At 38.1% G+C, this 12,482-nt stretch overlaps 1 protein-coding gene across 2 annotated transcripts in view; it reads left to right on the top strand.

The window, feature by feature from the left end:
- Nucleotides 1–12,482, top strand: part of LOC145807545 (uncharacterized) — a 79,099-nt gene that overhangs the window by 54,836 nt on the left and 11,781 nt on the right. The window contains exon 7 of one of the 2 annotated variants that reach the window (XM_082905957.1): nt 1,377–1,666. In XM_082905957.1, coding sequence (XP_082762083.1) covers nt 1,377–1,666 — 290 coding nt within the window. Of the gene's footprint in view, nt 1–1,355; nt 1,667–12,482 lie in introns of both variants that reach the window. The other variant, XM_082905955.1, reaches the window with a different exon arrangement.

Genomic DNA, 12,482 nt, shown 5'->3' with positions numbered 1-12,482 from the left:
GAAAGACAGGTAGGCCACCTTGCTTTTATAAAAGAGCCATGGACTTCAAAAGAGGACATCATCTTGATATCTTACAAGTTACATCAAAGAAAATGGATCTGGGAAGTTTCTTAAAAAAATTTCATTGTTGTTTCGTTTTGGGGGTTGGTTTGATCATTGAAGAGGTATATTTAACGTCTTATCCAGCTCAAGCTCGCCGCCACCACTGTTGCTGCCGTCGCCCCCACCGCCGCTCACTGTCCCTCTTCGTCTCTCTGTGTTGTTAGGTTATGGTCTCTCAAACATTTGAGTGATAAGAGAGAAAAAAGAAGACTGGAAAAAAAAAGTCTAAAACGGCGTCATTTTAGAAAAATCGCAGGAAGCACCACAGATTAACACGATATAGGATCCGGACTAGTGTGACTGTGTCCCGTGGTCATAAAGACCGAGTAAGAATTTGGTGTATCTCTATTCTGACCAACCACTGCAAGTTTCATCGTTAAAGAGCACTTGCTGTATGTCTTAATCGCCATTGACGAAAAGGAATTCGGAGGTTGGCTTTGGAGAGAGACCACGCAAAGTAGTGCCACATATATTCTCTCTGTGAAGTTTTTTTTTTATGAACTAAAAAAAAAAAATTTGAGGTATCATCACGGCGTCCGTGGTCCAAGTTTTGGGATAATCAATTACCGGCTTAATTTGACCCAATTCATAAGAAGGGACTCACCACTGAGGTACCAATGGAGCTTAATCACACGTACGAGCCTAAGTTTCGAGTGAAGTACAAGCGAGATCTCCGAAGAGAGCCAACTGCGAAGCAACAGAATTTGCCCTACCAGGAATCGAACCTGGGTCACGCCTATGAAGAGGGATTCCTTCTCCACTAGGCCACACCCCCGGTGGTTTTCTCCATGAAGTTTGAGAAATAGAGTTTTGATATCAGCTTTTTAAAATTAAAAACCTTGGGGATAAAATTGTTAAAATTAGAATTGAAATGACTAAGGCCTCGTTTGGGGATTTAGATATTTTATTTGATTTTTTAACTTTATTATGAGATGAAAAAAAGTTGTACTTTGGGATGATTTGTAAAAAAATTTGTAGTTGAATATATGATTATAAAAAAAAAAACTGATTAATGTGTAAAATGTGACATTTTATCTTATTTTCTTTATTAACTATTTTAGCTTCAACCCTTGTTCCAAACAAGGCCTAAAATGATATCAAAATCATAGTTTAATGATCACAAATATAATTAATCCTAACCAAAATATATCCAATTATAGCGATAGAAGGTTAATATAGAATATAAATATATATATATATATATGAAATATTTTTTTTGGCAAAGTATTGAATATTTGTGTTTTTTGCTTCAGAGACGCCAATATTAATTGCAGCAAAGAATGGTATCAGTGAACTACTAGAATCTATGCTCAAGCATTTGCCAGTGGCCATACATGATATGAATTCAGACGGAAAGAATTTGATACTCTTAGCAGTGGAAAACAGGCAACCCCATGTCTTCAAAATGTTGCAAGATAACAAAAATTTCACGAAGGCTTTGTTGAACTGCGTGGACAATAAAAGAAACAATGCATTGCATCATGCTGCAATGCTCCCAACTCATCGAACATGGGATGCTCCAGATGCTGTGCTTCAAATGCAATGGGAACTCAAGTGGTACGAGGTACGAACATGTCTGATCTACTATATGTTCATTGTATCTACTTTTATAGAGTGATGATGATATATATGTTGGAGATCTATGATCCCACCCAAGACCTTTCAAAAATTATACCAAGTAGAAAAACAACAAACACTGTAACGTCCCGAAATAAATACAATAGCCCATCCACAACATTAATAAATAACAACAATGATAAAGTAATTATCTTCCATAAAGTCTAATTAAATTTACAAAAGAGTAACATATGCAGTTATACATTCACAAGCCTAATCCTGAATCTATAGCATATGTTACATGATAGTATGAACATCCAATAAATAAGAAATGCCCTAAAGACTTACAGTTTTCCAAAACAGTGCTTGGTTACAACAAAATAGATTTAAATCTAATATAGTTAATGCCCTAGGCTTGTACAAATAAATACAACAAAATGAACAAAATGAAGCCCTTACTTTCAAGTCTTCCTAAGCTATTGCCTTGGCGAAGGCATATCATTAGCACTTGAAAATAGTTTTCCCACATAGGATGATCCAAAGCCCAGTACAAATAATCCAACACAGTATATGAATCTTAACAAAGATATAATGGTGAAATTCATATGTAATACTCGTGACAAAACATTTTATATCTCTTCCAAAACTATGCAATGCCAAGTTCATGCCACAATTCAAGAATCATTTCCGTTACATTAGAAAATAGGGTAGTGAATCACAACTCAAGGAATCTCTAAACAAGTATCACATTTTACGGAAATTTCATCCGCGGAAAACCGTAAACCGGTACCAATGTAAACGTTGGCTATACAAGCGCTACTATTTCCATTTTACGGATATTTCATCTCGGGATCGACACCCATGTATATGCACGGTTTTTAGGACTTTCAACATGGACACACAGGCCAACTTATTTGATGTAATAACAATTTTCTCCCAGATTCACCTGTTTTTCTCAAGACAATATACATTTGTCCATGTATTAAATGTATAACAATGCCAATGCAAATGCATGATAAATTAGTTTTCAATTCTCTTAATTCTCATACAATTTCTATAACAATCATAGATATTCTCTACCGATAGTCCAAAATAAATATCTCTAAACAATTAGATAATTTCAATAAAGATAAACCTTCTAAATTTCAAGATGTGAGTGATAATACATATCCAACTCCACCATCCTCATCCATAACAATTCAATTTCATCATTTCAATATCAATTCCATATATCGATACAAAATCAACATTTGAGATTTCTAGGGCATAAACCCTCTTTCCTTTGTAAACCATTTTCCCAAGGTAAAAACCCATCACTTCATCATATCTCATTAATAAACATCTATCCACAACCATTCCCAATAAATCATTTGAAAACCCCTCCTTTTGATTTCTAATTAAAACCCAAGATTGTTCAAAAATTCACTTTTTCACAATGTTGTTTTATAAAAACAAATAACAGTTAAAACTCATAAGGAAGTGTAGAGAATCCTACCTCAAGCTTAGGAGGTAGAAGAGAGAAACTTAAAAAAAAAAAAAAAAAAAAAAAAAAAAAAAAAAAAAAAAAAAAAACTCAATGTCAATGAAATCACGAACCACTTGGGTCAAAATGAAGCTCTTGACATAATTTACAATCTATTTCAAAGAACCAAGATGAAAAGGTACCTCTAGGTGAGTAGATCTAAAGATTTCAATGAGAAAAAATGAGTTTTGAGAGAAAAATAGAGAAGTCACGGGTGAGGAGGGAAAAGAGAAATAACCAATGAGAGAAAAATGCTTTTGGGCCCATTTATAGTAACTAGGTATTAATAGAAAAATAGCTCCAAAGTCAAATGAAAAGAACAAGTCAAAAATCTCCAAAAGGTAGGGCCCAAGTCGAACAAAAATCTAGAAATAACTCACAGGGATCAACCCTCGAGACAGTGGTATCGACCCTCAAGAAAAAAAGCTGAGACACTAATATTTTGCAGCAAACGAGGGTCAACCATCGGAACTAGTGGTGTCAACCCTATTTTTCAGTAGGCAACCCAGAACAAAACAACGCTAGAAGGGACGACCCACCAAGGCTAGTGTCGACCCCAGAGGCCAAAACAGAACAAGTATTGACACCACTATGATCGGTGTCGACCCCAAATTTCAGTAGCCACACCAAGAGCATAGCAACAAGGTGGTGTCGACACTACCAAGACTAGTGTCGACCCCAAGAGCAGAACAAAACAAAGAAAATAAGGCAGTGTCGACACCACCAAGCAAAGTCTCGACCCTTGAAGCCAAAACCCAACAAGAAAAGAGGGAAGGACAACTATTACAAATATGATTTCCAGGATTCAAAAGCAATAAATGGGTCAGGTGGAGACACAATATTTAACGTGATTCGACCCAATGCATACATTCACAGGAGAGAAACCATTTTCATTATATAATGGAGATTACAAAGAGATTACAATAGAGTAGAAGACTACTCTCACTCAACTCCCACTGAGCTCCCCCTCTCACACAAATGAAGCTCCCCTTTCTCACACAGAAGGACTTTCTATCTCACTCTCACATTTTCCCTCTTTGGTTTTCTTACACTTAGCTCACTCTTGAGCCTCTCTATTTATGCACTGAGGAGAGAAGAAGCTGGCCGACACTATCCCACAAATCACTCAAGATTTGTTGTACCAAATCCGACGCCTCTTATAGTTGCCCTCATGCGCCGCACTCCACCGAATTTTGTGCCGAATTCAATGTCGTCTTCCTTGACTTGTTCATCTGTGTGCATCACTCCTCACATGGAGCTCAATGAATCACCCCTCACATGGAGTGATATCTAACAAATCACCCCCTCAACCCACGTGAGGTGATCCATTGCAAAAATTGATACCAATCTTGTCATGCTCGAAAATCCAACGTAGTCTGCATCTCCTTACTGAGACATTTTCATCCCTTGAAGCTAGAGATAATACACCGAAAAAAATACGACTTACAAGAGGAAGAGGAGAGAATCCTACATCCTCACTCAACTCACACCATTCTCTGATTTTCTCTTAGAGAGAGTCATCTGCTCCTATCTCCCACAGATCTTTTCTACACTTCCTGTCTCGGATGTCTTCACTTGTTATGCTTGAACTTGCATAACCAAGATATCTGACACCCCCTGATTAGATGCCCTGCACTTCTTTTAGTGCTTAACGACATTGCAGCTCCTTTTTGGAATGCCACTAACTTGTCATGCATCATAATGCACGATCAACCATTGGAGCAACAGAAAACTAGTCTTTTGTCCCATTAACATCCTCGGTTTTCTTTGCTCAGAGCTTTAATCTGAACTATCAGTCTTTGCCCTCTGCAGTCTAAACAACCTTCTAGCGTTCTTATATACTCGTTGTCTGTGCTTTTGCAATCCTTAATATGTTGTTCAGTAATAGATTGATGGTTTAACAGTAACTCCACCTGTCAAAGCATCGTCAGCTATGCAACACTTTACATAGTGCTCGCACCCATGGCTTCTGGTCTCCCTGTGTTAGAGCTCACCTAAGAGGTTCGCATCAACTCTATCCTCCATTGCCATGGAACTAAAAACTACCATACAAAAAAGAGACTTGCCACTCCTTGGCATGCACTCTTGCGTTGTTTCAATTTCTCTGTCTAGAGGTTCCTGTGAACTTTAAACAACTTGTTGCTGCACACTCTACCAGCGCCTCTTCTGCACTATACATTTGCACTTACCACGACACTCTTGCGTACCCATCTGTACTTTTGTACCCCTATGTTTGCGCCTAGTATGCTCCTTTGTAACTATTGTTCTACTCGTCCACATCTCTACCAATAGTGTCTTTTGTTTGACAGTAACTCCAATTGTAACAACATTTTCACAGCCTATATTGGTAGTCAATTATCTATCACGTTGATGAGTGGACTTCTCTTTTGATTGAATCAGGTCTCCCGATCAACTTCGGAGATAATCCGCAGTGTTCCACAACATCTAGCAACCTTCCTCCAATTATTGAAGACTAGAAGGGTGCACACACTACATATGTGTAATATATTATTATTCAAATTTGAAACTGCTATGGCAGTTGAAGAACGTGTGTAAGTGTAGGGGAAAAAAAATTTATTATTATTATTCAATTTAGAAGTGGCAGATGTTTTAGGAGACCAAATTTAAGCCTCACTTAATATAATAGTATAGATGACAAACTCACACTTTTGGCAATCTTCAAAAAACGTTCAGAATCTCACTATTCTGACCTTGCAGTTGTGTCTGGAATAGTCCGTTTAGCTAGGACCAACCTTCTTTGCACTTTCGAGCATCTTATTGAAAAATTTCCTCAAAAGCTAGGCCACACCACAATTTTTAGAAAAATCTGGGCCCCCATTACAATTTTCCAGAACTCTAGAGAATATTCTGTTAACTCAAGGAACATTTTTTTTTTCCACCATCTGACGCGTGTCAGATGACATCATCACCACGTCTAGCTGACATCATCCTCCAAGACCTTGCCTGAGTCGGGTCAACCCACCATCTTGATCTAATGTCGTCATCCGAGTCAGACCCTCCTAGTTGAATTCAAGTCAGACGCTCTGCATTAGTGCTGCATTATCCTCCACTTAAAGAAATATTTTTTAAGAATGCAGCTTGGGGGTTTCAAGCCCCTGACCAAGTAGTACCACAACACTTTATCCATTCTACTAGGGCCACACCCTGTCTCATGTTTTCCTCATCTAATATTTAAACACTACGGCTTTGGTGAACAGTAGTTTTCTTCAACCTCTCGCTGCGCGTGTGGCATGTGTCCGAGAGTGGTCTTCACTCGCCATTTTCAGAGGGTGTGTGAGATCCACCCGATCTCCGTTTGGACTTGTTTTTCTAGGTCTGGATTTCTCTCATCAAGACTTTTCTCTGAATGTGCTCAAAACTTGATTTTGAGCAACTTGATTTTTTTGTTATTTCAGAAAAACACTCTGTTTTTCACTAGCTCGCTTTAATACCAATTGTTGGGGATTTGAAATCCCGCCCAAGACCTTCCAGAAATCGTACCAAGCAGAAAAACAACACACACCTAAGAAGACACAATATTTAACGTGGTTCAGCCCAATGCATATGTCCACAAGAGAGAAATCATATTCACTATATAATGGAAATTATAAAAAGATTACAATGGAGGAGAAGACCACTCTCATTCAACTTCCACTGAGCTCCCCCTTTCACATAAGGAGCTCCCCTCTCTCTCACAGAAGGACTCTCTGTCTCATTCTCATATCTTCTCACTCTCTAGTTTTCTCACACTTAGCTTACTTCTAAGTCTCTCTATTTATGCATTGATGAGAGAAAAAACTGGCCAACACTATTCCGCAAATCACTCCAGATTTACTGTACCAAATCTGGCACCTCTAAGTTGCCTTCATGAGCTGTACTCCATCGAATTCAGTGTCGTCTTCCTTGACTTCTTCATCCGCGTGCACCGCTCCTCACATGGCTCAACGGATCACTCCTTACATGAGGTGATATCCAACGATTCATTGCTTGGGCCTCTTTCTCGTCCATCATCTAGATTAAATTGGAGAATGTTGTCTGGACCCATGAGATTTATTATGGTTTTCGTTTCGATAATCCGAATCATTAATTTTGTTAGGTATTGCGTGTATATCATCCCTATAACAAATTAAGTCAATTCCATAGTTATAAACCATTTATTTTATCGCATTTGTACCAAAAATAATGAATGATTTATTTTTAAGAATACAATGACTATTAATTTTTTTAAGATAAACTCGACAAAATAAAGGGGTTTTAATTATCGAATAGACCTTTTTTTTTTTCTTTTTAATGACATCACAAAACTAGATAAAATGAGCAATTCAAATCACCAAAATCAAAACCAAAACCAAAACCAAAACTAAATCCAAATCCAAGAACCCCCACAAACCTAAACAGCAACCAACCCTCGTTGATTATTCAACTGATCGACTTTTCACGGTGTCTCAATAAAATCATTCATTATTGCTGAAACTTGATATAAAGTTTTATTGCAAGTTATTCAAATGATACATGGAGCTTAAGGCTTCGTTTGGCATGATTGCTTGGGCTAATTTAGTCATATAAGACAAAATTAGCTATTTTAGTCAAATAGGACAAAATATCACATCCAATCTATAATCATTTCATTTTTTCTCTTACAAAAGTTAAAAAAGTCAAAAAACTTATCTCAAACGAGGCTTTTTAGCCCTAGACTAAAAATAACCAAAAAGCTAAAAAAACTAAAAAGTCAACTCATATCTCAAACGAAGGCTAACACATGCGCGCGATGGAATTATATAAATCGTATTATAAATAATAGTAATTAGAAAAAAAAAATATAAGTTTTATCATTTTAACATAATTATTTTTTTAATTATAATAAGACTAAAATGACCAAAATTATTAAAGTGGGTGTAAAGACATAAAGATAAACAAAATAAAATATACATTTTAATATAAAAGAGTTAAAAAAAAATTATTTTACATCTATATATCTAACGGATTACTGATGAAAATTAAGGTAAATGTTATGCAAATTAAAATTTTAAAAGAGTCCAATATAATTATATCAAATTTGTATAAGTTAATATATTTTTAACACTCAAGTGTTTGTTCATGATCGCTTGTGTTATTGTATAAATCCATATCAAAGAACAATTTTGATAATTTATTATTGCATAAAAGTGTATTTTTTTTCCAAATTATTGTATTAAATTAAAATTTATAACAAATGATAGTTGTAATTTCTAGTATTATAGGACCAATTCATATTTTAAACAAATCTCATGGGTGCATTTTTAATTTGCTAAAAAATAAAATATTTATATTTCATAATTGACCAAGAATGTTTGTGTAATTATGAAAAAATCTTCACTCAAATTAGTACCACCAATATTGGTTAATATTACCAAAGAAAAGAGTAAAATGGAAAAATCAACATATAAGTCACCATTAGTAAATTATACAAAATTAAAAGGCAAAATAGGAAAAAAAAGACAAGCCATAAACAAGAAAGAGCTTCTTACATATCTATATATATAAGAATCGTTTAGCTGCTTGAGGTTCGTCTTTTCTTTTCGATTTTACCCTTTCATTTTGAATAATTACTTAATTGTGGCCTATATGTTGAGTGAAGGTTTTTTCGTAGTTACGCAAACATTGTTGGTCAATTATGCAACAGGTTTTTTTCATAATTACGTATACATTCTTGGTCAATTATGAAACATAATTTTTTATTTTTTAATAAATTATAAATACACCTATAAAGTTTGTTTAAAATATGAATCGGTCCTATAACACTAAAATTACAGTTGTTATAAATTTTAATTTAACACAATATTCAAGAAAAAAAAATAAACAAACAAACTACTCTCCTATGTAATTGTACGAGCAAGAAATAATCTTCTCGTATAATCCTGTTGATCAAGTCCGCACTCCTCCAAACGTCGTCGTTTTACTCCCTGAAAAAACAAACGTGAGCTAGCCGGCGGGTGTGTGCCGGATACCTCTCCGATGCCTAAGTCAGAAAAATAGATAAATAGGCAAAAGCTCTGTGTATTCGAGTATCAAAGTTGTGTTACCTCTCCATAGGTGATGTTATGAGCTTTTATAGGTTCCGCGTGGCACAATCCTAGTAGGACTCTTACTCCTCCATGCAGAGTCCTCCTAGGAATCACATTCCTGAAAGATAATGCTTATCCTTCAACACCCCCCTCACTGCTTAAACCAAGTGAGATGATTTTACCATGGTTGGATGTCAATACGACCGAGATAACATGGCCATGCTAAAGCCGCAGACTAGGCCGAGCTCCCACTACCTCGGTTCTTCCTTTCACAGCGTATACCTCGGTTTGACATACTCAACTGGGTTGTCCGAGACCGCACTAACCACAACGAGCTTGGACCGAGCTAACCAATAGCAAGGTTCTGAGGAAAGCTCAACATACTTCGGCTCAATATGGTATGACCGAGCTTAACTGTTACCGCTATGAGTGTGGTGACCGAGCTAACGGCAGAGCTCTCTTGGACCGAGCTAACTATCTACTCTGACCGTGGCGACCATGATTATTCTTGGACCGAGCTAACACCTGGACTACGGTCCACTTACTAAGCCTTTCTTACTATGGCTCATATAACGGCCCATTACCCAACTTGGCCCAATTTACTCATAAATTACCCTCTCAATTGCCCCTTAATTCCATCTGCGCAGCATGATAGGGATTACCTGTTACCAACTGAGCTAAAACTTTAGCCTCCTAACCGAGCTAAAAACTTTAGCATTCCAACCGAGCTAAATTCACACCAGGCTACTTTAACACGCTCGGTCAAAACGTCTCTTTAGTTGTTGTACTGAACTGCTTCCCATTCCATGGTCACGTGGCAAACTGTTATTGGCTCAGCGTAACTGTCACGCCGTCTTCGTACTTCATGTATTTTGAACAGTCCCGCCTTTTTGTCCTTCCCTCTACACAAAACACCTCTTCGTTTTGAATCATTCATGTCATTCATCTCCTTCTCTCTCTCTCTGAACCTCCATTTTCCCCAAACATAGTGTCTAAAAAGAGCTTTCTCTCAAGGCTTTGATCTTCTTCAGCTTGTCTTCAAACTTGTAAGTAGCCCAATCTTATTCCCTTTTTGTTGATTTTGCATTTGCTTTGTAATACATAACACACGTATTGGTACGTTTTTCAAAACACACGCCACTTTCACTTTCAATTTTCTGGGAAAACCTTGTGATAGAACCACTGCATTCATGAATAGTGTAAAAAAAAAACACTGTCTTTGATCCAAGATCACACCCCAACCGAACTAGGATATTGTTTGTATTAGGTGCAAGCCTAACCATACCTAACAACTGAACTAAAACTTCACGCCATACTTGAAGTTTCCATAGGTTAGGTACCTTTAGCTTCATCTAACCGAGCAATCGAACCGTACTAGGTTTGCGCATACCGTACTTAGAAAACCTTAACTTCCAACCGAGCTATAACTTTGTGGCTAAACTAGCTTCCTTAGTACTGCCCCAAAGGCTCAACCGGGCTAAAAAGCCCCTTGCTCAAACCGGGCTAAAAACTGATAGCATCTTGCGTAGCCGAGCTAGGACTTTATTTATTTTGCCTTTGTCTCTTTTAGCACGGTCCAACGATCTGTGCTTAACACCTTTCTTTTTTCACTTTGCAGACTTAGGCTGCTAGGCACTCCCTTGAACGGTCGACCGAGCTACTGAGCGTCCTTTCAAGACCGAGCTAATTCTCCACTTATTTATTGATAATTTAATAATCAATGGGTAAATATAGGTTCTTAGTAAACTCACCAGGGGCCATAGCCGAATTCCGTAAGGACTTCCAAATTCCGGATGATGTCCACCTTTCACTAGCCGAACTAGACACCGTCTCCTGGGGAAAACAAGGCTTTGTCCCTTTTAACGTTATTTCCATCGTAGAGTGCGGTCTGCGATTCCCTGTACAACCCATACTTTGTGAATTTCTCAGACAAACCAAGCTTTACCCTACCCAACTTTCCACCAATTCTTATCGCATAATAAACGGCATTGCCGAGCTAAACCGCCGGGCTGGCCTTAATCTCGGTCTAGTCGAGCTTTTCCATCAATACCCCATAGGATCGGCCGAAGATGGCTGGGTCTACTATTTAAGAATAAGGTGCCGGCGTGAAAAAATAATAAAGAATACCCCGGATAAAAACGTGAATGATGATGATTTCTTTTGGGTATCTGGGAATTTTGAAGACCATCAAGCCCAGATCCCTGGTCACAAAATAAATTGGAACAAGGGTGTAGCAGGTAGGGTTACCTCGGCTTTATTGCATGCTTTTCTTTACCTTGGTTTTCACTTTATGAACCGAACTAACTGTTGTCTTCCTTCATACAGATTTGAACTTTCTTAAGTCCCAATACAACTACCCTAACCTGAACGTTCTTTGAGCCGCACTCCGATATCCAAACCGAAGCTGGACCGAGCTACTGAATTTTGAGCCGACCTACCGATATAGCGGAAAACGAAAGACCGAGGTAACTGACTTTTTGTTAGAAGGTTGTGGCCCTTCCATCCCATCAACCCTCATCATCCCGTCCAAACAAGCGTGCTCAGACTTCCACAATCGAGCCACGCCTTGTTGATGAAGAAGATCTCATCCTTCCGCCAAGCCCTCCACCGAGCCCATAACCGGAGCGCTCTGACCGAGCTAGCTCTTTCAAATGGGCTCCAAAGATCACTTTTCAGAACCGTGCTATACGGGATACTGATTCAGTGGTCGCTCAAAAAGACCACCTAATGGTATTCAATTTGGCCAAGAGTGTTTGCCTTCCACCCGACATGGAGCAACATGACCACCTAACCGAGTTGAAGGCCCTTCGCTCGTCCACAAAATCCATGGTGCTGGTAAGTAGCTCCTTTGCTTATTTTTCAAATTCTTACAACTTTTTGCTCGGTTGTACTTAAAAAGTTTCTTTCTATCCTTTTGCAGGCCATACAGAAGAACCACATCGCTCACAAGCGAGTGTTGGAACTTCGAAAAACCACCAGGCAGGCCATGGCCGAGGCTAATGAAAACATCGCCGAGCTACAAACCGAGAATGGTCGCCTGACCGGTCTTGTTAGCTCGGCTAAAGCAGACAAGCAAAAGGCTGCGGCCGTGATAAAAGATAAATATCTGGGGAGCTAGCCAAGCTTGAAGGAAAAAAGAACACCGAAATAACAAAGCTCGAGAAGAAGCTAGAGGATGCGGAGGACCATGGTTTCAAAGAAGGCGAAGCCCTGTACATCAAGCAATGTGAAGCTGCGAAGGACCTGTTCTTTAAATG

The sequence above is a fragment of the Camellia sinensis genome, chromosome 14, assembly GCF_055761805.1.
Source record: "Camellia sinensis isolate YWXY chromosome 14, ASM5576180v1, whole genome shotgun sequence".
NCBI classification, from domain to species: Eukaryota; Viridiplantae; Streptophyta; class Magnoliopsida; order Ericales; family Theaceae; genus Camellia; species Camellia sinensis.
This window is presented reverse-complemented; position numbering and strand designations above follow the sequence as displayed.